Here is a 26,089-nt window from a genome sequence, read left to right as displayed (position 1 = left end):
GGCACCAGCCTGAGGCTAGACTGACAGGCACTTCTCCCCAGGGTCCCTCCCCATACACCCCAGCAGGAAGCACCCACCCAGAGCACCCCTCAGGGACTCACCAGGGAGCGTTGGTCACAGCTCATCCTCCCCAGTGACATGACGCTGCTCTTGCGGGAGCCCAGGGCCACCAGGACGGGGTCCGGCTGCAGCGAGAGGCGGGGGGCGGGTGCCGCAGCCCCGGGGGGGCCCAGATGTCCACCCAGTGGGAGACTGGGGTCCAGGTGCCCATTAGGGGTCATGGGGATTGGGCAGATCTTGGGATCTGGAGGGTGAGATGGAGACGGAAAGAGGGGCAAATAGAATAAGAACAAAAGAATTCATGAGACAGACATAGATGGGAACAGAAATAGAGAGTTTTTCTGGGGAGACCTCCCCCACCTTCCCCGTTGGACCCTTCCTGCACAGCTCTCAGCTTTCTTTTTTTTATTAAGTTTTTAATTTTAATTCAGCATAGTTGACATACAGTGTTATATTAGCTCCAGATGTACAAGGTAGTGATTCAACATGTCTACACATTACTCAGCGTTCATCGTGTCAGCTTTCTTTTTGGGTGAGTGGATCCCCTGCCTCCTGTATTCAGGGCCAGGCTGTGTTCACCCATCATAGAAACCTCACTCCTGGGCCCACTTTAGGAAGCAAGGCGAAAATGGTACAGCCCGGTTTTCAAGGAGGACACTGGCCATGGGTTGGGGAGGCTTGTTCCAAGCTGCCCTATGGGGCCAAACAGGACCAGAAGCCAGGAGTCCTGGGGCCTGAGGCTGGCTGTCTCTTCCCAACAGGCCACACCATGGAGGGGTGAGGGTGAAGTGCACCTACCTCTGTGGCTAGAACTCAGGAGGGTTATGAATGTCACTGACTTCTTTTGGGGGATTTGCCTGTTTCCTTCCATTATGAATGTAAACAAACCACAGAGAATTAGCGGTCCTGGAGCCTGGGCTTAAGGGGAAAGCTGATGCTGAGCCCTGAGCCCCCCTGGATCTCTCTGGGGAAGGGTCCGGGTCCCCCAGGTGACAGTGGAGACCTGTTTACCTCCGCCGCTATCCAGGCCCTCCTGAAGCTTGTCGAACTCCTCCATGTTGGATGAGCTCTGGTCCTCGTCCGAGTAGGAGCGATTGGCATCACCCTGGGAGACCATCCCTCTTGTTGGAAGGCACGTTGGCTCAGCCCTTCCCTCCCTCCTGAATTTTTCAATGGGTCTTTGATGCCCATTTTACAGACAGGGAAACAGAGCCTCAGAAAAGGAAAGTGAGAAGCTAACGAAGACCAAGGCCATAAGCCCACACCCGCCTGACTGCAAGTAACCCCTAAACCTCAGAGAAAGGAGGAGGCAGGATCCAGATCTCGGGGGCTCTAGAATTTCAGAGATGGAGAGACCTTGTCCTGCACCTCCGAGGGAGAGACAAGGATCCCGTTGCAGCCTCCACTTGCATGCTTCCTGTGACCGGAAGCTCACCACCTAATGACAACCCCCTCCTTCGGAAAGTGTTCCCTGCTAGATGTCTGACTTGCAGCCCTCCCCCATCCAGACCCCTCCCCCACCCAGCCTGGTCCAGGCCCCATGCGGGTGCTTCCTCCGCCAGGGCCGCACTCACCTCTGCCTGGAAACCCTCCACCAAGATGGCCACCAGGAGGTTGAAGAGCACGTAGTTGCCAAAGGTCATGAGGGCAACGAAGTAGAGGGAGGCCCAGGGGGAGGTGGAGGCCATGCCATTGTAGAGGACAACGTTCCAGTCCTCCTGGGTGAGGATCTGTGGGGGAAAGGGGAGCACAGGTCAGCCCTGGGGTACCCCCAGGCCCCGGCCCAGCCCAAGGGCAGAAGGCATCCAGCGGGTGGAGGAGCCTGAAGGCACCCTGCAGCCCGTGCGCACCTACAGCACCCTCTCACACGTGCCCCAGCACACCCAGGGACCTCACGTAACACGGCCCCAGCTGGCAGTGTGCCCACCTGGCACAGCCCGTGCCCCTCACTCACACACTGCGCTGCCCACTGCCTCCCCGCCCCCCACCCCGCTGGCCCACAACCCACCTCCTACCCTGATTCTCACTCCCTGCTGATGGGTGCTCCTTCCTGGCTGCTCCCACAGCCCTATCCTCTCTGTTCTATCTGCTATCTGCTCGTGCCCCCCCCCGGCCCCTTCATGAGCCCACCCTTCTTTCTTCTGCCCCCCAGACCCGTGCACACTCATTTAACCATGGCGAGAAAATAGCCTCAGGGAAGAATCCCAATGCACCCAGGTCTTGGGGCGGGGGTGGAGGGGCAGAGACAGGCACCAGGTGGCCAGTCAGCTCCCAGAGCCAATGCAGTGCCAGCCTGACCCCACACCCACACCTGCCTGCCGGAGCCCGGAGTTGAGGGGCCTCCCTGGCGAGCTACCCCCCTTGTCTGGATTCTCCGAGGGGCACCTCTGAAAAGCAAGCCAAGTGGCGATCCTGGGAGAAACCCCTTCCCCTGACATACGTGAACACGTGCTGCTGCTCACCTGGAACACTGTGACGATGGCCCACAGCAGGGAGTCAAAGTTCTTCCTGTCGGGGACCGTGTCTCCTGTGTCCGTGCGGAGGCTGAATTTGCAGCCAAAGATGTGCATCCCGAGGATGCTGGGGGAGGAATGGGGGTGGCTCAAGGGACCCACCCACCTTGTGTCGTTCTCAGAACGGCCGGGTAAGATGGCAGGGGCAGCGCTGGTTCCGTTCTACAGAAGCCAACGCTGAGGCTCAGAGGGCAAGTCCTCGCTCAGAGCCATAGGGGATTCAGTGATGGCGTCAGGACTCGCAGCCAGGTCCAGGGTGGCGCCTGGAGAAGCTCAAGCAGCCATGTCCCCCCCCCACCCACCCCCAGTCCCGCCCCAGGCTCCGGCCCTCCCCAGGGTGGGCAGGGCTCACCTGAAGATGAAGATGAAGAGCATGAGCAGCATGCAGAAGGTGGCCACGTTGTCCATGGTCTTCATGAGCACCACCAGCTGGCGCCGCAAAGCGGGCATGAAACGCACCAGCTTGAGCACCCGCAGCAGCCGGAAGGTCCGCAGCACCGACAGGCCGCCGTCCGCCTGCCCCACAATCTCCCAGATGCTGGGAGGAGGCAGCAGGGGAGAGAGGCAGGAGCGTTCAACGGAGGGCAGAGCAGAGGGAGAGGAGGGCAAGGGGAGGCCAGTGGGGGGGCAGAGAGATGGAGAACATCCATTCATTCATTCATCCCACAAATAACGTTTCACGGGCCGTCGCTGCTCCAGGGCATGCTCAAACCAGGGGCTCTTGACCTGGAGTCCACGGACACCCCCCATGAGCAGTCCCTGGCTAGGATTCAGGAGGTCTACGAAGGCCACTGACCTCTCCACGAGATTTACCATTCTTTAGATCATGAATGAAAACAAGCCACAGAGAATGAGCAATCTTTATGGCTTTTTGACCGATCAAAACCGCTGTTTTTATATCTTACAACAGCTGATGGACATATTCCCAAATACTATTTATACCCATCCTTTCTTTGGGATGACGGTAGTCCCAAGACCTGCTGCTGGATCTTGCTACTTAATGCATTAATCTAGAAGCCCGTATGTTACTGGAGGACAAATTTGTAAATATTCGAGAACTGGGTTTCTGCGCAATTGATTTCCTTTGTGCCCGGACATGCTTTGTTTACCGGCGGGGGACAGGGCACTAGATTTCCCCGCCCCCCTCCCCACTCTGCTTCCGGGCCTCCAGCCCGCTGGCAGCAGGGGCAGCACCTGATGATGACGATGATGCTGTCGAAGATGTTGTAGGGGTTGCGCAGGTAGTCGAAGAGCCCGAAGGCGGCCAGCTTCAGGAGCATCTCCAGGGCGAACATGCTGGTGAAGACGACGTTACAGATCTCTAGGATGTTGGTCAGCTCCTCAGGCTGTGGGGGCACAGGGACAGGGAACGGGGACCCCGGTCAGGGCAGAGCACAGCCATGGATCCTCTGTGGATGCTCATCGGCTGCAGGACCCCCAGGGAGGCGGGGAGGCTGAGTGAGCTGGCAGGTCAATGTCTTCGCTGGACCGCAACAGCCTTGAGAGCCTCACAACTCTGCTGCACCTCTGCTGTCATTAAGAGTCCACTGACATGGGGGGACCCCACGGGGCTGGCCTTCCACACATTTGGAAACGATGCTGGTACTGCACACTGAGGGGACCTATAAGAAAGCAGGCTTGGAAGGGGCGCCTGGGTGGCTCACTCGGTTGAGCGTCTGACTTCAGCTCAGGTCATGATCTCGTGGTTCATGAGTTCAAGCCCCGCATTGGGCTCTGTGCTGACAGCTCAGAGCCTGGAGCCTGCTTCAGATTCTGTGTCTCCCTCTCTCTCTGTCCCTCCCCTGCTCACACACACTCTCTCTCTCGAAAGTAAATAAACATGGAAGGAAGGAAGGAAGGAGGGAGGGAGGGAGGAAGGAGTCTTGGAAGCTGATGCAGAGCAAGACAAGAAGGCCAGTAGACGCCAGAAACTCCCTGTTTGCCCATGACCCTATCCCACTTAGGAAGCACTTACCACACACAGGACCTGTTTTTTTGAACTTTACAGGCGTCGTGTCACTTAATCCCATAAGAGCCCATTTTGCAGATGAAGAAGCAGGTTCGGAGAAGGCCAGCCCCTGCCTTCGGCTGTGGGGCAGGTAAGGGACAGAGCCAGTACCTGAACTCAGGCAGCCTGCCTCCAAGGCTCCCACCATTAACCTCTGCCTGTGCAGACCTCCCGACGGAGCCCTCCCCACTCTCCCCTTCCCCAGCAATGGCCACCTCAGGATCGTGGGTGGCTGGAGACCACTGTGCCCTGAGAAGGGCAGACAGAGACCATGCGCCTACTGTGTGCCACCCAACTCTTTAATGTCTGCGAGCACCCTCGTCCAGGGGGCTGGCTTCACACACTTCTCAGGGGAAGACACTAGAGCCCAGAGAGGACAAGGGTTAAAGTCACCGGCTGATCAGAAAGAGACTAGCACCTTCTGACCCTGGAGCTGTTTCCCTCCTGATTTTTAGCAGCAAGAGACACCCGTATAAACAGAACCATCTGAGCAACCCTGGAATCCAAAACAGACCACACTACAGGCCATGACTAGGAGACAGGGTTCAAGGGACATTCCCCCCCAACCTCAGTTTTCTCATCCATAAAACGAGGGGGTGGAGTAAGATGATATTCATTCCAGGGCTCCCCGCTAAGAGCCATACGGGGCTCCAGCGCCTCCCTTCTCTCTCTAGGACTGTGAACATGCCGGGTTTCTGTTCACCAACAAGCCTGAATCACAGAGAGGGGAAGGGCCATTTTTTAGGCCTGAGCATGCGCACTGAGCTTGACATCCGGCACAATTACGGACGCCTCCAACAATCTGCTGGTGCCTCCATTTTTCAGATAAGGACACTGAGGCTCGGGGAGGTGAACTGACTCGCCCTGAGCCACCCGGCCAGGAGGCAGCAGAGCCACAAAATCAGACTCCAAACTGCTCTCCATCACACACAACAGAAACTCCACCTGAACTCATCCGTCCTCTCCTCCGCTAGTTCATTGTTGCATGCGTTCTACAGGTGAGCTGAGCACGGTGGGCTGGGCGTGCTACCCACGATGGCCAGTGGTGAATGCATCAGGGCATCCTCCCTGCCCCCAAGAAGCGCAGGTTCCACTGGCAAAGCCCAACCCCCCCGAGCTGACAAACAGCCGTAGGTGCTAAAAACAGAGAAAGGTGAGGGAGCTTTGAGGGAACCGTAATCCTGCAGTCAGGTGCCTGCAGGGGCACCTTCCTGGAAGAAGTGACATCTCAGCAGAGCCCTCAAAGCTGAGAGGGGGAACCCAGTGAGAGGGAGGAGAAGAGAAAGTATCTGGGCAGAGGCACCGGCCAGCGCAAGATTGGGGGGAGGGGGAGAGCTGCCAACCATCAGCACCCCCAGCCCCAGCCCAGCCCCTCCACCAGGCGACAGGGCACCTTCGGGGCCTGACTGTGATTCCATTTGGGTTAAAAGGAGAAGAGAAAAAAAGAACCGCCCTTCCACCTCGTGCCGGGAAACCCAATAAAACTGCCAAGTCCTCTCAAGCCCAGATAAAAGAAGGCCCCGTTTCCATCTGTAATTACATTTGACTCACAAAATGGTCCTGAAAGGGAAGTGGGACCCTGAGATGGGGGGGGGTGGGGGGTGGGGAGGGGCTGGGGCCCGGCATCCCCGGCCGAGCCAAGCCACCAATTTCCCACCCTGCCACCACGAGATCAGCGGGGATGAGAGGTGTGGCCGCTGACAGTCCATAATGGTGGCCACTCAGCTCGGGGCCACACGCGCTGCACACACACACTCCCGCCCACGAGTGCTGGGGAGGCCACCGCTCTCCGGAAAGGTCACCGGCGCGCCCGCCCCTCCCCCCCCACTTGCAGCAGCTGTTTCTCTAGTCAAGTGCACACCTGTTAATCTTTCTCTAATGGACCATCCATCACTCCCGCAGGCATTTTTCTGGGAGAGAGACAGCGAGCGGGAGACAGACAGATGAACGCAGGCTATTCTGTATCGTGAGACCGAGGTGGGAGGGTATGTGAAGAGGGATGGGGTGGGGGGGGGGGAAGCCACGACGGAGATGGACAGACAGACGGACAGACAAATATAGATACAGCGACTGAGAGGCAAAGGTGGGGTGTGGAGACATGAGGCAGAAAGAAAAACACAGATAAAAACAGAATAAGGGACCAGGATCATGACATTGCGGGCGTCGGTGCAGGAGCCAGGAAAAGTGGGAGACAGCAGGCAGACAGACCACCAGGCAGAGGCTGCAGAGAGGCATCTGGAGGTGGCCAAGACCCCAGTGGAACGGGGTGAAAAAGGGCAGAACACCACGCTGAGCTGGAGGCAGGAGGAGCGAGGGCAGGTAAGGAGGGACTACATCCTGGAGGCCCAAAGTGGAGGGAGAGGGGCAGGGGCCCACTCCTTCTGGCCCCATGCCAGGCTTGGAGGCACAAGGCTGGCCATTTCTGCAGGGGTGCGTAAGGGCCCTGGTGGGCAGGAGTCCCTAAGCTGTCCGCAGGAACCCCTGGAGCCCGGTACCATCCCATGATGATAATGGCAGCCGGTGTTAAGCATCTCCCACGTGCCAGTCGGTGCTAAGCACCTTCCATGAATTATCTCATCTAAATCTCAAACGTTACCCTATAGTATCCCCATTTTGTAGAGGGGGAAACAGGCTCAGAGGGAAGTGACTGCCCAGGACCAGGGCCAGGCAGTGGCGGAGTCACATCTCAACCTGAATCACAGGTATTCTCCCTCTGGCCTGTCCCCATCCCCATGGCTGTGACGGCATCACCTGCCCCGCTCTTCTGACTTGACGATCCAGTTCAGTACAGACATGTCGCTGCCCTGTTTAGAAGCCTTCCTTGGCTCTCCACTGCCTTGAGGCACTTTGTGGATGGACAGCCCCCTCACCAGCCTCCCGGGCTGTCTCCTGCCCTTTGTGCACATCCTCCTTGAGGGTTCAGGGTCCTTTGGGGGAATGCCTGAGCTCCTGGTCCCTGTACCTGTCTCTCCTCTGTCTCACTGATGAACTCGTAGTCAACCTTCAGGAGCCATTGCCCGTGCCACTGCCTTTGGGAAGGCTTCCCTGACTGCAGCCCATGTTGGTTCTCTCCCCTAAGCACCCACAGAGCTGGAATGCTGGGCACTAAGCCAGCCCGTCCTCCTCTTCCCAGAGTCCTCCCAGACCTGGGTCAGCAATGATGTGGGGGCTGCAGAAGGGAAAATAAAGACTGCTTTGACCCATCCACTGGTCTGGAGGCCTTGAGTGCACTCTCCTGTGAGCCGGGGCCAGTGGACATGCCCCAGCCGGCCCCGGGGGGCTTCCTGCACCCCATCCCTGCTGCCCATCCAGCCAAGCCCTCTGTTTCTTGTTGTCCAACTCAGTGACCTCCTTGAGTTCCAGGATGGAATGGGACCGAGGACAGCCTTGCCCGCCTTGGGAGGAGTCACGCGCCTGGAGAGGTGAGTGCCAGGGGAGGGAGAAGGGGGCCATAGGGACTGCTCCCGGGAGCAAGGCTTCCCCACCCAGACCTCCCCCACTGCCTCCTGTCTGCTTTGTGGAACCTCCACCTCCACCTTGGCATCCTGGAGCCCTGCTCTCTCAGTTGCTCACCATATCACCTGGGCATGCCTCAGTTTCCCCATCTGCTCAATGGATATGAGACACTCGCCTTGCCTGCCGCATCGGGCAGCCATGAGGATCACAAGGGGAAGAAATGTGGCAACACATGACAATGAGTAATGATGGAGGAATCTGACCCCATCCGCCTGCTTGTCGCGTAGCCTCAGCCAAAGAGCAGACCTCAGCCCCGTCTGACCACCTCATGGGTCACAAGCAGGCCCCTGCCTGGATGACCCCCCCCACTTTTACCTGTCACCGCCTCCCAGGCCAGTCCCTGCAAGGAACAGCATCTTTGACCATGAGGAACCTAGAGACGTTGGAACCCCTTGTGATCTGGGTAGCAATGGCCACTTTGGCCGGAGACACCTGCAGTCTCACCTCTCGTTTGAGCACCTGAGACCACAGAGGCAGGGAGCAATGAGAGCAATGCCCAGGCTGTGCCCCACTGTCACTACCTACTGTCCCCATGGCCGCACCAGTCTCCCTGCCAGGCCCCTGCGATGCCTCCCCTCCACGGTCTCCACCCCTGCAGGAAAGGGGCTGTGCGCGTTCACCCATCTTCTCCTTCTCCTCCTCCCCACTCTCCCGGCCTCCCAGGGGCCCTGGGCCACCTCTCTCTGCAGGCACCACCTCAGACGGGGCTGCTCAAAATAAACACGGAGGCGGATCGTTTCCCGCCAAGCCACGTCTGGGAGCAGAGAGGAGTGGGGCAAAAATACCAGCAGGCCCCGAGCAGGCCCCACGCGGCGCTCAGCAGAACAATGGCTGCCACTCCAGGCTGCTTTAAAAAGAACATTTTAAAAAATTCTCCCTCCCCCTCACTTTTTTTTCAAATTCATTAATTTTTTGAGGCTCCAGACAACAGGAGGTAAATTCACCCCAAGGGTGGTGATGTGAGGTTCAAACAGAAGACTCATAAATAATTGCAAATTAGTGAGCACCTACTACGTGCTGGGCTTCTTAACGCATTTAACCCTCCCAGCCCCTCTGTGCAGAGGGTCCGTGTGCCCGGTTACAGACGGAGCTGCTGGCTGAGGGAGGCCAAGTGACTTGCCCGAGGCCGCCTGCTGGTCAGTGGCAGAACCAGGGAAGGAGGCCAGGCAGGGGCAGCAGGGGGCGAGCAGGGTACAGGCCAGGCAGGGAGGCCCTGAGATCGGGCTGGTGGGGAGGCGGAGGGGCCGCGGCCCACAGAACCCTGGCAAACAGGCCTCTGAAAAGTGGCCCTGATCTGTGGCATATGCCAATTTCTGTGGTGTAAAGACTCCCACCATGGCCAATTCCAAGCTACCAACTGTTTAAAATCAGGCTTTCGAAGTTCCCGAGTGACAGAAAATTGGCTCTCGCAAGCCAGTTCCCACAAGCCCCTGGCGGGAACCGTGCCCAGGCAGCACTGTGACAAGCCGCTCAGAAATTAGAGCCAGGACCCCAACATCACTGTTTCCCCACGACACCCCCCTCCGGGACCGCTGGCCCAGCCAGGCTTCTGCCCCCACCCCACCGGCAAGCCTAGGCCAGGAAAGGCCAGGAGCCTGAGCCCTAAGCCAGGAGGCCTGGGCTGCCTCTCTCACCAGCTTTACCCTGCAGACAGCCTTCCCCCCAGTCTTCCCCAGAGACCTTTTTAATTAAGCCGGAATGGCTGGCAAACCAGCAGCTCCAAACAGAGTGTCGCTGCAGCCCCAGGGGCCGCATTTAAGGAAATTGAATGGAGCCAGCGCTTGGAGAGCTAATGAAGAGGGAAATGAGAGTGTGGCCCATCGCGGGGCGCAGTGGGCGGGTGGAGGGCCTCAGCAGAAAGCGGGCGGCAGGAAAGCAAAGGGAGGTGCCACATTCTGAACCCCGTGGGGGTGTCAGTCTCGCCACAGAAGGATGTGGGTTCAGGGGCGCCTGGGTGGCTCACTCGGTTGACCGTCCGACTTCGCTTCAGGTCGTGATCTCATGGCTCTGTGGGTTCAAGCCCCGCTTCGGGCTCTGTGCTGACAGCTCGGAGCCTGAAGCCTGCCTCGGATTCTGTGTCTCCCTCTCTCTCTGTCCCTCCCCTGCTCAAGCTTGCGCACTCTCTCTCACCCACTCAAAAATAAATAAATGTTAAAGAAAGATGTGGGTGGGGCACCTGGGTGGCTCAGTCGGTTGAGCGTCCGACTTCAGCTCAGATCATGGTCTCACGGTTCATGAGCTCGAGCCCCGCGTCAGACTCTGTGCTAACAAACAGCTCAGAGCCTGGAGCCTGCTTCAGATTCTGTCTCTCTCTCTCTCTCCCCCTCCCCTGCTCATGCTCTGCCTCTCTCTGTCTCTCAAAAATAAATAAATGTTAAAAAAAAAAAAAGAAAGAAAGATGTGGGTTCAAACCTGACCCCTGATTGTCTGTGGGACCTTGGATCAGTGACATCCCCTCCCTAGGCCTCAGGGTCACTAGCTGCCAAGCGGGGTGCCCTCACGGGGTAGGGGTCAGGTCAACGGAGGAAACCCACCCAGGGGCTAGGTGAGTCAGAAAACGGTGTTTTTCGAATGGAGCCAGGAATGGACTTGTCACACAGGCCGTCACCCACGGTATGACCTATTTGCTGGGCACATGTGTGCTAACCCCCCACAGCCCTCCTTCCTGTGTCCCTACAAGTAGCCTCTTATCTCTTACACATCCTCCCTGTGCTCCTGCCATCTCCCTTGGGGCCATGTCTCTGAACCCCAATGGCCCAGGGGGCCTGGGACACACCATGAACTCAGCCAACACCCACTCTGCACTCCACGCACCCCGTGCTGAGGACAGAAGAAACCACAGGGTTGGCCGAGGAGGGAGACAGGGGACAGTCTTTGCAGGGCAACCCTGGGGCCACCCTCAGTGCCGCCGGGCTGCGTGGAGGGTGGACTATGTGGGGACATCAGGGACAGGAGGACGCCCAACCTGCTGAAGGCACTGCCACAGAGGGACCTTGGCTGTCAGAGGAAAGGTCTGTGTTTTGTGCCGAGGGCAATGGGGAGCTGCGGCAGGTTGGGGAGAGGGGAAAGCCCGGCCTCGGGAAAGACCACGCCAGCTGTTTGGGGGAGAATGGACAGGAGGGCTCGCGGGAAAGGCGATGACCGGAAGTCAGGTTTGGCAGCGGACAGGGGAAGGGGCTGTGGGTGCCTGGTGTCCAGGCCGCGCCACTCAGGAGACGGGAGTTGGATCTCAACCCGGCGGGCCCCAGTACCAGCTCCGCCTCCCTCGCTCACTCACCCACCAGGCACACACCTGGAGCTTCCCTCTCCTCTGGGCCGGGCCCAGGGCTGGGCACTGAGGCCACAAGGCAGAATCGGACCCGGCCCCGGTCAGGTGGGAGACAGACACCCAGGGGATGTTCAACAGCCCGGGCTGCGTGGGGCCGGCTTGGGCCTAGGCGTCCAGCCCTCCCCCCGCGCCCATGCCCGCCCCCGCACCCAGCGCCCGCCCCCACTGGCCTGCTCATGGTGTTCGATGCCCATGCTGACGGTGTTAACCAAGATGGCCATCATGATGCCCCGGTTGAAGTACTTGCTGTCCACGATGCCTCGAAGCTTGGCTCGGGTCTCCCGCCACACATCCCCGCACAGCCGGGCCGCCCCGTCCGCCTGTTCCTCCTCGTCCTCCTTCTCCAGGCCTGAGGAGGTCCCATCCTCGCTGCTCCGGGCCCCGTCCCCATCCACCTCCTCCGAGTCACCACCTGAGCCACCAGAGCCCGAGCCCTCCTGGCCCGAGTCGGTGCTGCCCGGGCCCGAGGGCCGCCGGCTCCCCTCGTGCTGGCAGCGGGGACAGCTGGCAGGATCGGAGGCCAGCATGGCAGAGATGGGCTGCACCGGTGTGTGGGGCATCGGGTCCAGGGGACTGTGTCGAGGGCACAGCTCTGCGAAGCAAACACAAGGCAGGGTCGGCGCCTCAGGTTACACAGGCTTGAGGGGCTCCGAGGGGGCAGGACCTGCCCACCCCAGGGGTCAAGCTAACCCTGGGACACATGTGTGCTTCAAGTTCCTGTGGCTCAGGTTCTGTCTGGGTGAGGAGGTCGAGTGGCTTGTAGTTCCTGGGGGATTGGCTTTACCTCCCTGGGCTTGGCTGGCCCCTGTGACAAGCGAGGGCCGTGGGGAGGGTTCTACTGTGGATGTGTCGGCGTGCCTAGAACAGTACCTGGGGCACGTGTGTTCGTCGCCTGTCCTGGCTACATCATCTCCTGGCCCGAGGCCCAGCCCTCCCACGGTCCTGCTTGCTCACATTGGACTTGGGGAAATGGCTGAGAAAGAGTTTCTAAAAGAGCTTCTAAAAGAGTCAGCTTGATGTGGCGGACGGACGCCCCTTAGAGAGAGCCAAGGTGACCTCTCCATCTTCAATTCTCCTCCCGCCTGTATGTGGGGCTTGTGTCCCGGGGAGGGAGGGAGGCAGGAGCCCTGGGCAGGAGCCAAACCCTTGCTCTAGAGGCCCCCTGAGAGTCGGGGTGGCTCCAGGGGAAGCAGGCAGGAGGGGCTGACGGGAGGCACAGCAGGGAGTGGGGGGCAGAAGTGTTCACCCCCTGTGCTGCCCCAGGGAGAGTTTAAGAAGCCTGAACCAGTCTTAGACCACAGTTCTGCCCATCTTTAACCATTTCAAGGAGGTGTCAGAGAGGTTCTTCCTGGGTGGTTTGGTCTCTTCTTTATGTTCACCTGTACTGTCCTAAAATACACGTTTTCCTGGTGCGAGCAAAGAAAAGCTATTAGTAATATTAAAGGGAGGGTGCCTGGGTGGCTCAGGCGTCTGGCATCTGAGTCCTGGTTTCTGCCCAGGTTATGGTCTCAGGGTTCATGGGATCAAGCCCCATGGGGGCACAGTGCGGAGCCTGCTTGGGGTTCTCTCTCTCTCTGTACCCACCCTACCCTGTCCCTCCCACATGCGTGTTCTCTTTCTCTCTCTCAAAATAACTAAATAAACATTTAAGAATAATAATAATTAAAGGGAATGAAAAACATGTAATGCCTACCCTCCCTTTCCAGATTTGCCTCCCAATATCTCCTGAAGCCCCGGACGAGGCCTTCTGATTCATTCATCCCCTGGGAGCCGGCGTGGGCAGGCAGAAGCCCGGGGTCAATCCCACTTCAGTAAGGCCCACCTCAGCCCCACTCGTGCCTGGGGCTGGGCCCCCTGAAACTTGTTTCCCAGGGAAGCGGGAAGGTACTGAGGCCCAGGGGCAGGGGGCAAGGTCCCCCTCCAGAGAGCCCCCTGGACTTCTTTCCACACAGCTTCCCCGGAGAGGGTGGGGGCAGCAGCAAGAAGCCCGCGTCATCCAGGGACCCTGCAGGCAGACCCCAGCTGCCCCGTCCACGTGCTGGGCCAGCCCACGGGCCACCTGGAGCCTCCCGCAAGACCACGCCTGGACGGCTGGCGCCCGAGGAGGGGTGGGCGGCAGCTTCGAGCATCAGTTCTCTCTCTGGCTTGCCTCCCAAGAATCTCAGGGCTTGAGAGCTGCAGGGGCAGGGCCCGGGGGTGGCTGACTCCCCCTGCCCGTGAGCCTCATCCTCGACCTGACGGAGCAGGAGACTGAGGCCCACAGAGGGGCTCAGGCTGTCCAGGTCACACGCTGTGCACCTGCTCCGGGGCTGGGACCCTGCTGACTTCCGTCTTGGCACCAGCTGGGGGGCGGGACTCCTCTCCTGGGGCGCACTGGCCTTCTCCGGGGAGCTGAGCGGGAGCGTTCATTTCCCTCTGGACGCAGGCCCAGCAAACCCAGCTCTGATGTCCCTGATGCGGATTTTGTCACGGACACGCTGCGTGACCCCAGGTGACTCCCTTCACCTATCTGAACCTTGGTTTTCCCATCTGAAAACGGGATAATATAACTCACTCTGCCCTCTTCTCAGGACTGTTTTCTAGAACAGACGAGGGAGTGAATGGAGAGCCCCTTCTGAGCCTAACGGCCCAGAGACAGAAGATCTCTGGCCCCCGACACACCATGCCTCGGCACGGTGGCCACAGCCCCCTTATCCCAGGTGGCTGGTCGTCACTGCTCTGGCGTGCTAGCACGTGGTGGCAGCAGGAAGCCACGTGGGGCGTGAGGCAGGCTGAGAGGAGTGGGGCGTTAGCGTTTTACCAGACAGGATAGACAACCGTCCGTTTCTTTCAAGTGTGAATCCCGGGCGGAGCCTGGGTCCACGTGTGACCCCACTGGGGTCGGAAGGGGATCCTGCAGGGCTCGGGGTGCTGGGTGCCCCCAGCCCGAGGCCAGCCCAGGCAGGGGGTACCGGCAGGGGGTCAGGAAAGCAGGGAGGGAGCAAGGGGCACGGACCGGAGCTCCCGAGGGAAGACCCGGGTTCTCAACCTGCCGGACGGCTCTGCCTGTGCCGAGGAGACAGGGGGGCGCGTTCGCCAGCGGTGCCGTCGCGGGGTCCCCAGAATCCCCCGCTGGAGGCACACGAGGCCTGAGCGGGGCACCCCGGAGGCGGCGGCAGGCGGGACCACTTACTGTAATGCCTGGGCTCCTTGGCGCGGGGCCCGGGCTTGGCGGAGGGGGACGCCCCCGGGCCCGGGGCCCGGCGCCGGCTCTGCAGGGCCTGGTAGAGGCCCAGGGCACGCCTCCTGGCCTTGCGCAAGATGTGACAGACGTACTGGAAGATCTCCTCGTAACAGTCGCCGGGCTCCGCGTAGCTGGCCACCGTGCTGGAGGACAGGTAGCGCTGCCGCTGCTCCAGCATCAGCCGGTGCTCCCGCTGCTTGGTCTCCGAGAACTGGGTCGCTATGACAACGAGGCACAGGTTGATCATGAAGAAGGAGCCCACCTGTGACCAACGGGAGGAGAGGACAGGGACAGGGACAGGAACAGAGGGGACAGATTGGTGGGGGGAGGCAGACGTGGGGGAGAGGAGAATGAAGGGATAGAGAGAAAGAGAAAACGGGGAGGCAGAGGTGGTGACGCGGTGACAGAGGTGGGGTGAGAAGCAGAGGGGTACCGAGGCAGAAAGGAGGACAGGAGGAAGAGGGGCAGGGACAAATCCGAGGCACGGAGCAGGGACAGGACAGAGCCAGGAGACAGACAGCCAGAGCCGGCAGGAAGGACAGAGAGACGATGAGGAGAAACACCGAGAGGGAGGGACGGAGGCTCAGAGAGTGCAGAAGCGGAGGGCGTGGGAGACACAGGGTGATGGGTGCGAGGAGGCGGGGAGAGAGAGGGGCAGAGGGTGGAGGGCCCAGAGAGACGGAGAGGCACGGGCACAGATAGGGACAGGAAAAGACTGCTGAGGCCTTGCTCCGACAGGAGGCCAGGGCCCCAGGACAGTGGTGGCCCAGGCAGCTCCCCAGGCCCCACTGGGACCCGCTTTGAAGCCCGATCCCCCAGGCCCTCGGACCCCGGCCAGGGACGTCAGTGCTGAGGCCAGGGAGGGAGGCCCACACCCTCTCAGACTATCCAGGCCCTGAGTCCCACCCCAGCCCTACCCTCTCTCTGGCCTCCACTTTGGCCTCAGTTGGGCATCCAGACAAAAGAGAAACTTCCTTCAGACAGGGTTTACTTGTGTGGCTTTATCTGTGCTTGGATGGAGGTGGTGGGGGAGACTACTCAGTCAGTACTAAGAATCCCACCAACTCATGATGCAGGGTCCAGTTCCAGTGGCCTCCACAGGCCGCAGAGGGCACAGGTAGGTCCTAGTTGCCAGAGGGCAGACCCCTCCTCTGGCATTCGCTAAGCCCTTGAAAGAGATCAGTGGCCCTACCAGCAAGGAGGGTCCACCTACCAGCTATTCATCCTCCTCCGGGCTACCTGCCAGGCAAGGCAGTTCACGCAGGCCACAGTCCCAGCCACTGATTCACCCTCCCCTCCTGTCCCCACGTCACAAAGAGGGAGCTGGGCTTCTGGGGTTATCGAGGGCTGAGGGGAGGGCTTCCTGGCTGGAGGACCCTGAGAAAATCCCCAGGTACAAAGATGCCCCTCATTGGCCCTCTCGGTTCTATCTTCCGCCAGCGTCTCCTGGAGATCTGCTGCGCATCGGGCCCCTGTGACGGGTCACCAAGAAGGAGAGGGTGCAGACCCTTCCCTCTGGGAGCTCACACCTATCAGGCTTCTAGACAGCCTGCCTCTACAGCCACTGCCCCTGTGACCCAGGCAGCTCCCCCCTTCCTTCTGGACCTCCGTTTCCCCGTCTGTAAAACCCAAGGCTCAGGCAAGACAAGCTTAACACGTTTCCAACCAGAGGGAGCGCTGGGCACCAGAGTCTGAGGGCTGAGGACCTCTCACCTCTCTGGAGCTCAGGATCCTCACCTGAGGAACAGAATGGGTAGGTGGCCCTGCATGGCCAGGATTGTGAGGGCCCGGTGGTTCAGGCTTTGCTCTCCGGACCCTTCCCAGCACCCAGAAAAGTTCAACATCCTCAGCCCCCTGCCAGTACCCTTTCTCTTGTGACAGAGCCACCTGGGGCCCAAAAATACCAGCAGTAAAAGTGGCAGGGCACATTTATTGAGGCTTACTGTGTGCCAGGGGTCATGCAGGCCTCAGACTCTGTCTCATCTAATCCTCCTGAGAACCCATAAGCCTAGGTGCCGTCACCATCCCCCACGGGACTCGGGGGAGCTAACAGACGTGGCTCGTGTCACGCTGGGAGTTACCAACTTGACATCCCCACCCCTAACTCTATCAGGAGGGGCAGACCACATTCTCCAGTGCTTCTCTGGAATTCAAGGCTCCTCCAGCAACCCCAGTGGTTCGAAGTGCCTCCAATCAGGACTCTGTCCATGTCAAGGTCTCTGCAAGTTGCCCCCTGCCCAAGAGGCTCTCCCCCTGGCTGCCTGCCCTCAGCCTTTAAGGCTCAGTTCCGGTAATCACCTCCTCCAGGAAGTCTCCCACTCCCCTCTTCCTCCTCCAAGCTAGATTAGAAAACTCCTTTGGGCTCCCTCAACCTCTCAGGATTCCTTCTGCTGTGGCTCCTAATATGCTGTCTGGTCAATGTCAAGCGTAGCCCATCTTCCCGCCCCCCGCCCAAGACTGTGAGCTCCTCGAGGACAAGGCCGGGCCCACCTCACTGCTCAGTGCCCAGTGTTCGGCTCAGGGCCTGGAGCAGGGCAGGTCTCCCTGATGGTGCTGGGGAATGAACAAACCAATGGATGAAGGGCAATGCTGAACAAAGTCTCAACCCCCTTCTTTTTATCTGGGGGTCTCTTTACAGGTCCAAGGCCCCTGCGTCCCCCAGGAAGGCATCAGAGCAAAACCAACAGCAGGTACGTCTCGGGTCACTTGCCAGCTTGTCCTGAACCCTCAGGTCAAGGTCCCACCAGCTCAGGAAAAGGTGCTGTCCCAGAGAGCCAAGCATGCCCTCTCCCACCATCGGGACACCAGAGAATCCAGCCTCACAGCAGTAGGGAGTGAGCCAGCACTGACTCGCCCAGGAGAGAATCACCTTGACATTTGGGGGATTGTGCTGTGGCTGAAGCCGCGGTCAGGCATGACGAGGTGGATAAGCTCGCTCTGGGCGGACTGTGGAGGGAGGCAGGAGGGGCTTCCCAGAAGGACCCTGCTCCGTGAGGCAGACAGAGCCCCGCCTCCACCCCCTAAGCCACCCCCGCCCCCTGCATCCGAGAATTTCAGGGAGCCCTGTGGGGAAGCAGCCCCGGGCTTCTGTTTCAGAGTATCTCCCCTTCCCACCACGGGAAAAGAGGAACAAGCTGGAGCCCTAGACAAGCTCCCATCCTGGGGCTGCACCTAGCTACAGTCGTGAGAAGAATGTATTCCCAGAGACTACGAGGCAGAGAAACATGAGCAGGAGCGACTCGATGGTCTTAAACGCCCAGAAATGAGCAATGAAGGCAATCGAGAGTGATGGATGCTTCCCGCAGCCGCGCTGATGAGTCCCTTCAGTCACCCGCTGCTCGGAGGCATTTAAAAATGGCTTGGCTGGTTCAGTCAGTGAAGCACCCGACTCTTGGTCTCAGGACTGTGAGTTCGAGCCCCGTGTTGGGTGTATGGATGGCTTAAAATAAAATTTAAAAAAAGAAACCCTGCCCCTCCTGCTCCCTCCCACTCAGCTCTCTTGGCTCTGAGGGGCTCCCTGGGAACCCCCCAGCCCCATCCCTGGTCCCTGGGTCCGTGAGCTTCCCCAGAGAGCCCCAGCTACCCTGACACGTACTATGATAAGCAGGATAAAGTAGATGAAGTTGTAGAAGGAGTGAGCATCCATCACATAGTACATGATCTCCACCCAGCCTTCCAGGGTAATCACCTGCAGCCAGAACAGAGCAGAGGACCGGTGAGCCTGAGACAGGAAAGGCGGCACCCTCAGGAAAGACAGGCGACCAACGCAGCGCCCCAGACAGAGGCCCCACTGTGTGCCAGACTGCTGGGCACACATTCTCTCTCGAACTCTCCACAAGGCTCCATGGGACGGCCATCCTCGTCCCCCATACACAGGTGAGGAAACTGAGGTTCAGAGAGGTTACAGTATTTGCCCTCTGTCACACAGCCAGGAAGGCGGGGAGCCAGACCTGAGCCTGGTCCCTCTTGCTCCAGAGCCTGCCCCTCTCCAGTCTCCCTCACCAAGGCAGGAGGGCTGGAAGCAGGGGGCCCTGGACTCCAACTCCAGCTCACCAGCTGGGCCTAGGGTACAGCTCAGCTGAGCCCAGGGGTGTGGCTATGATGGTGTGACTGTGTTCTCCTTCCCAGAGAGGGAGGCAGAGCAGCCTCGGGCAAAGCAAACGCTGGGCGCTCCCTAGCAACTGCCCTCTCCCAGGCAACCCATTCACACCCCTGGGGGCTGAGGGTCTCAAAACACAGCTGCTGGGCTGTGATCACATCACATCACGCCTTGCGGCTCTGAATTCTGTGATCTCGATGCTCCCCAGAGCAAAGCACACAGAGCGGCCGCTTTGATAAGGCCCTCCCCTCTTCTCGGGGCTTCTCAGCCACCACCCCCCGCTCCAGCCCTGTTCTTCCTTCCGAGGGCAGCGGGAAGGTGACCTTTACCAAGCACTCACTCCACACTTGGCTGACTGTTCGGCTCCCGTCATCTAGCTTCTTCTTCTCAGCCACTCAGGGTGAGAGGGGGCTGTTATTACCCCCACGTTAAAGGTGAAAAACTGAGGCACAGAGGCAGGAAGCGGTACCCAGTCTTAGAGCCCTCGTTTCCTCAACACGGCCCACCCCGGTCGTCTGCAGCGCAGTGGGGCCGCGCAAGGCACACAGTAAAGGTAACTGTGAGTGTGTGTATATGTGTGCACTGAGTAAAACGTATTTCTTACTGACTGATCAACGAAAAACGTCCGAGAGATTCTACCCAGACAGACAGACAGCTCCTTGGTGCTCACCTTGAACCTTCCCTGCACTCGGGCCTTGGCTCAGGTGGTCACCTCCACCAGGAATGTCTTTTCCCCCACGTCCTGTGTGCAGGCCTTGCCTGGTCAGCCCCTCTAACGGGCGCGAGTCTGGTCTCTCCCCTCTAGGTCTGTACCTCACTGCCGGGATCCATCGGTCCCCAGGCAACCTGGGGTTCCACAAAGAGCACAGGCTTTGGGGGCACCCGGCCCTGGGTTAAAATCCTGACTCTCCACTAACCAGCATGTGATCCATCAAATAGCTTACTTCCTTTCTCTCGAACCTCAGTCGCTCTGTCTATAATAGGGGCACGATAACGCCCATCGCGCCAGCAAATCGGGCAGATTTCAATGAAACAGGCGGCCAACACCTAGCACAGAGCCCTCCCTGCCAGAAGCAGCTGTTCCCCCCGCCCCTCACCCCACCCCACTCCGGTCTCCCGGGCCCCAGCCTGTGCGCTGGTGCCAGGCCTGAGCGGCCTCACCTGGAAGATGACGATCCAGGCGTAGCCGATGTTGTCGAAATTGATGGCACCCTTGTGGGGGTTGGCGCTGCCCGTGCGGCACACATTATAGTAGCGGTTCCAGTTGACGCAGAGCCCGCTGGCATTGAGGTCCTGGCGCCCCGCCGCGAAGTCGTAGACATCATCCTTGGACAGGCAGCACTCACGGCCCTGCTCCTTGAGTGGGGGGATCTCGTGGCAGCCCATGATGCCATTGTCCCCCGAAAGGGAGCAGATGAAGGGCATCTCGTCGTCCTCCTCTGGCTGGTAGTAGGGGGGCAGGGCCACATCCCCTTGTCTGTGCACGGGTGATGGCGGGGGGGAAAAGAAGAGAAGGGGAGGGGTCACCACTAGGAGGAGCAGGAAGGGGAAAGGCCACGTAGTATGACAGAACTGTCCCAACAGGTCCTGTCACTGCCTCTAGACCTTGGCCTATGTTGTTCCCCCACCTGGGACGCCCTTCCCCATGGTCAAAAAATCTCCCACTGACCCACTGCAGTCAGTTCTAGGGTCTCTTCCCTAAGGGGGCCTCCCCAGGATGGAGCAGGGCTAGTCCCTGACCCGCTGTGGCCAGACTGTGCCCTGCACACGCCCGCATTGCTCCTAGGGCATGTGTACCCAACTTCTCTTGGAGCCTGAAGCTCTTTTAGGACAAGGACGGGGTCTCAGGCTCCCCAGTCCCCATACACTGTTTGTTCAGCACAGAGTACATGTTTAATCAACAAACGTTGAATTCTACTGATCCAACAGATGAGGATCTGATCCTCTGCCTGCCCCACCCCTTCCCATCTATGTAACCTTGGGCTGTTAACTTCCTCTCTCCAGACCTCAATTTCCTCATCTGTAAGACAGAGATGACAATCTCTGCCCTACCCATCCTGTGAGGTTAAACAATGAGTCATTGCAACCCAATCAAAATCCCAATTTGTTTGTGTCTGTGGAACCTGGACAGATGGTTCTAGGATTTATCTGGATGGAAGAATAGGCAAGACAGTTTTTTTAAAAGGAGCAAGAGGAGTGGAGTCCAGTCTTACAAGAGAGAGCAAAATACAACTACAATTATTACTAGAGTGTATAGTATTGCAAGAGGAACAGAAAGATTCATGGAACACCACAGAGCACAGGGACAAACCCATACATAAAACAGAACTTAGTCTATTACAGAAACACCTTTTCAGATCCATGGGGAGAAGAAGAATTAAACAATAAATGCTTCTGAGACAACTGTTATCTGGAAAAAGAATAGATCCCTACCTCACACCATATACAAAAATAAACTTCTTGAAGACTTGGTATCAAAAGAAAAAAAAAAAAGAATGTAAATAATCTCATTATTAATTATTTCTATTGATTGCACATTGAAAATAGTAATCTTTTGGATATATTAGGTTAAGCAAAATATATTACAAGATTTAAAATAATAAACTTCTGGTGGATTAAAAATCATAAATGCAACAAACATAATCACAAAAATATTACAAGAGAACAGGAAATATTTCCGTTAACTCAAGATATATAAGGCCTGGGATACCTGGGTGCCTCAGTCAGTTAAGTGTCTGACTCTTGGTTTCGGGCTCAGGTCACGATGTCACATTTCATGAGTTTGAGTCCCGCATCGGGCTCTGCGTTGCCCGTACAGAGTCTGCTTGGGATTCATTCTCTTTCCCTCTCTCTCTGCCTCCTCTCTTTCTCTTGTTCTCTCTCTCAAACAAAATAAATAAACTTAAAAGAAATACTTGAGGAAAAAAAAGATATACATGTAAGGCTTTCCTGGATAAAATCTACAAATCCAAATTCTACAAAGGCAAAGTTCAAGACTGACTATATAAAAATGTAAAACTTCTATGAGACAAAAGAGAGCATACTAAGTAAAAAGACAAACTAAATAAATAAATAAATAAATAAATAAATAAATAAATAAAAAGTAGAGGTAGGCAAACTTTGTCTGTAAAGGGCCAGATAGGGCCATATGGTCTCTGCGCCAATTACTCAACTGCACTCTTGAAATGCGAAACAGTCATAGGAAATAGGTAAACAAGTGGGTATGGCCGTGTTCCAATAAAACTTTATTTACAAAAACAGGCTAGAGATTGCCACTGCCCTGGGATAAGTATTGGCAATATATAAAACAAATAGAAGACATCTAGACTATGTTAAAACCACCTGTCACTCAAAACCACCTGTGCCCCCACTAGGGGTAAAAGGACAAAAGAAAAGAAAAGAGAAAAGAAAAGAGAAGAAAAGAGAAAAATTTCACAGAAGAAATAAAAATGGCCAAGATGCTTGGCGGGGGATGGGGGGAAGCCAACGTACCAATATACAGGAAGAGACACTCACTTGACTGATAACAGGAAAATGCATACAAAACTCACACCGAGATCATTTTACACCCATCCAAATGGCAAATATTCCAGGCCGATGGTACTGAGTGCGGAAAAGAGTGAGCACAAACACACATGCGCATACACTGTTGGTGGGAGTGTAAATTGATATAAACTTTTTGGGGGGCAATTTAGCGGCATCCGCCAACACATCCGACCCAAATACAAATGGCCGCCTGGCAGTAATAAAGGCACCCCTGCAATTCAGTGGAAAAAGGGTGGACTTCTCAACCAATGCTGCTGGGACAACTGAATACCTGTACAAAAAGGGAATCTGTACATATCACACTAAGAGACGGAATACAGACCTAAATGTGAAAGATAAAACAGGAAAGCTTCTAAAAGAAAACACTGGAGGATATTTGCATCACCTTGGGCTAAGAAAAGATTAAACTGGACACAAAAAGCAATACTGAAAAAGCGACTGCTAATCTGGACTTCATTACAACTAAGGGCTTCATCGTCCAACAGCACCGTTAAGAGACATATCTATCTATCCACCAAAGGACTCAACATATCTATCCACCAAAGGACTCAAATCGAGAATACAAAGAACCACTGCAAATTTACAATAAAAAGAAAGACCACCCAATCTAAAAACAGCAAAAGACTGTAACAGACACTTCATAAGAGGATACACGTGAAAAGTGCCAACTGTCACTAGTCATCAGGGCAAAACAAATTAAAACCACAATAAGGTACCACTGCGCTCTCCCTGGAAGAGTGACAGTGAAAAGGACTGACGTTACCAAATGTCGCTGAGGATGCTGGGCCACCAGAGCTCTCAGACTTTGCTAGCAGACATTGAACGCAACCATCTTGGAAAGCCATTTGACAAAATCTACTAAAGCTAAACGTATGTGCACCCTTAACAATTCCACTCCTGGGTATTTACCCAAAAGAAAGGATGGCTATATCCACCAAAGATATGTATGAGAATACGCATGAGTCATAAGAGCCAAAAAAGAAAAAAAAAAAGAAAAAAAGAAAAAACAGGAACAACCCAAGTCAACAGTAGAATGAAAAAAAAAAAAAAATAAGTAGTCGTATATTTGCTCAATATATACCCACAGCAATGAAAAAGAAATAAAACCCACAAGAACGTGGGTGAATCGCAAAGACACATTACACTGAGCCAAAGAAGCAGACACAAAAGGTAGCATCCTGTATGACTGCATTTAAAGAAACCTCAAGAACAGGCAAAACAAATCTATGGCGATAGAGGTCAGAATAGTGGCCGCTTTGGGGTGAGGGGGACAGGAACCGGCAAGGGGCAGGAGGGAGCCTCCCTAGGCCCCCTAAGTTTCTCTGGGTAGCTTTACACTGGTGTGAACCCACGTAAAACATCATTAAGCTCTACACTTTAGTTGTGTCCACCGCTAAATGCAATTTGTATCTTTAAGAAAGAAGCATAAAAATATACATACACTTTGGGGTGCCTGGGAGGCTCTCAGTTAAGCGTCCGACTCTTGGTTTAGGCTTGGGTCGTGATCTCATGGTTCATGGGATCAAGCCTCAAGCTGGGCTCTGGGCTGCCAACATGGAGCCTGCTTGGGATTCTCTCACCCTCCCTCCCTCTCTCTCTCTGTCCTTCCCCCACTCATGCGGGCACTTGCACACACGCAACCTCTCTCTCAAAATAAATAAATAAACTTTAAAATATATGTGTGTGTGTGTATATACACATACACTTTGACCGGCGATGATGAGTCTAGCCATTGATCCCACGTGTATATAAGGATCACACGTGTACAGGATGCGTCCTGCAGCCCCGTACGGGCAGAACAAAAACTTGGAAACCACGCAACGTCCATCAACAGGGGCTGGCTAGATGAACTGCCTTTTATCCGTGGAATAAGAAACCCTGGTGTAAAACGCCCTCAAAACACATTGTCAAAGCAGTTCGCATATTTAAAGTCTGTCTGGGACGCGAACGGCCGTGTGTGTAGCTAACACTTCAGACGGAATCTGGGAGAAGGGACCAGACGCCTTGCAGAGGACATCAGTCCTGGGTTCAGATTCCGGACCCTGCCACTTCCTAGCTGGGCAGTACTGTCCTGACTCTGTGCCCCAGAACCCTCAAACAGACCGTGTGGGGTCTCCCCAAGGGCTCATGAGACTGAAGGGGTGCTCTGAGCACCCTCACCGGAGGCAGGCGCTGCAGGCAGGGGAACCTGGGTTCTCACACCGGCTCTGATGTTGCCAACCTTGCCCTGGAGCAAGATACCCCTCTCTTGGCCTCTGCCTCCCAGTCTCCACAAGGGGTCAGATTTAAGCATTACCTCAGTCACACCTGTTGCGCTGGAGCACCTCATCATTGTTAACCAGGTAAATACACCAGTCTAGAGACACCCAACAACCAAGTAAGTGAACTCACCAGTGTAACTTCAGGAGGAAATCAAGCAGGTTAATGCAACAGAGTGTCTGGGAGTAAGGGGGTGGTGAGGGAAGGCCTCCAGCAGGTGGTGACCTTGGGGCTGAGGCGGGACAATGAGGAGGCGGCCACGGAATGACCTAGGGAAAGACCCGTGTGGGAGAGAGGGGTCTGGAACTGTCCTGAACCCCCAAAGCCGAGAGCTCATACCCACACACCTCCATCTTTGAAGACCAGCCCGGGAGAAGTGGGTGCCCCCCGCTTCCTGCTGCTGTGGGGCCCACCTCTTCCAAGTGACTGACACAAGAGTAGGCCCCCACGTGCCCACGGGATCCTTCCCACAAGGGTGCCCCTTCTCTGGTCCCCGCGGCAATGGGGGCACTGGGAGGGTGAACCGGTCCCCTCCCCCGTCCTCACCCCGGCTCTCGGGGTTAGCTTCCTCTCCACAATTGACAGGACATGTGAGAGAAAGCTGAGCCCACCCTGGAGGGGGTCCCAAGCCTCCCGCAGTCGTCCTCCGTCCACGAGAGCCCCTCGGTGGAGGCACCTGTGACCAGTTCCCCAAGGGCAGGAACTCTGCCTTCTGTTGTGTCCTGAGCACTAAGCACGGGCTTGGCAAGAGCTGACACTCGAGTGCTGCTCTCGAGCGAGAGGCTGGTTCGGTCCCCCCGGGGCCTGGCACAGGGCAGGAGCCCGCCGAGGCGCAGCAACGTGTCAGCATCCTCCCGTCCAGACGCATCCATGCGGGTACGCACGCCCGAACACGCCGCTCCTCCCTCACCGCGGAAATTCCACAGATGTCAACTCTCCCAGGCAACTCAACCCGACTCCTCCAAGAGCCAGAGCTGGACTTCTGTGGAGACGGCTTTCGACAATCACCTCTCTGGGGTGGGGAGCCCACCCACCCGCTTATCGAGGCAAACGGGCCGACTGTGAGTTGACCTTTCCTGGATGACTGGGAGTCACCAAGAGGGATGTCTGTGCTGGAATTGGGCCAGGTTCGGTGTCTGCCTTTGAGGGTTTCTGCCTTCTTATTCCCTGTTGGCATCACGTCTGCTTGGGTCTCAGCTGTCCTTTTCCCTCCTGTTCGAGCCCCCAGTTGGCCGCTTCCACTCTGCTGGCCCCATTCCCAATTACCGAGTAAGTTAAAACTGTGCATGAAGAGTCACTAGGAGCTGAATCGGCACCTGAGGGCCTATTTGAGCCCGGGACTCTGTGATACCCATTTTGAGAGCTCAGTGGCCTTTTGTGCTCCTTTTAGTGTCCAGCCACTCACGGGAGACCCACCACCAGCGCACCTGAGCACATTCCTTGGCTTCTCTCCACTCCTGGGAGTAAGGGTTGGGACCAGGTGCTCCACGGGGAGACCCTCCCCGTCCTAAAACATCCAGCACCCCTGCCGCCCCAG

The 26,089-nt window shown here is 56.9% G+C and overlaps 1 protein-coding gene across 1 annotated transcript in view; it reads right to left on the bottom strand.

Moving 5' to 3' along the window:
- CACNA1I (calcium voltage-gated channel subunit alpha1 I) overlaps nt 1-26,089 on the bottom strand; it is a 115,724-nt gene that overhangs the window by 27,109 nt on the left and 62,526 nt on the right. The window contains exons 7-16 of the mRNA XM_043562660.1: nt 19,909-20,224; nt 18,244-18,336; nt 14,598-14,910; nt 11,596-12,017; nt 3,768-3,919; nt 2,926-3,111; nt 2,523-2,640; nt 1,635-1,790; nt 1,072-1,165; nt 102-304 (exon numbers count right to left, since the gene is read on the bottom strand). Coding sequence (XP_043418595.1) covers nt 102-304; nt 1,072-1,165; nt 1,635-1,790; nt 2,523-2,640; nt 2,926-3,111; nt 3,768-3,919; nt 11,596-12,017; nt 14,598-14,910; nt 18,244-18,336; nt 19,909-20,224 — 2,053 coding nt within the window. The remainder of the gene's footprint in view (nt 1-101; nt 305-1,071; nt 1,166-1,634; nt 1,791-2,522; nt 2,641-2,925; nt 3,112-3,767; nt 3,920-11,595; nt 12,018-14,597; nt 14,911-18,243; nt 18,337-19,908; nt 20,225-26,089) is intronic.

The sequence above is a fragment of the Prionailurus bengalensis genome, chromosome B4 (genome assembly GCF_016509475.1).
Source record: "Prionailurus bengalensis isolate Pbe53 chromosome B4, Fcat_Pben_1.1_paternal_pri, whole genome shotgun sequence".
NCBI classification, from domain to species: domain Eukaryota; kingdom Metazoa; phylum Chordata; class Mammalia; order Carnivora; family Felidae; genus Prionailurus; species Prionailurus bengalensis.
Note: the sequence above shows the minus strand (reverse complement) of the source record. Positions and strands in the feature narration are given on the sequence as shown.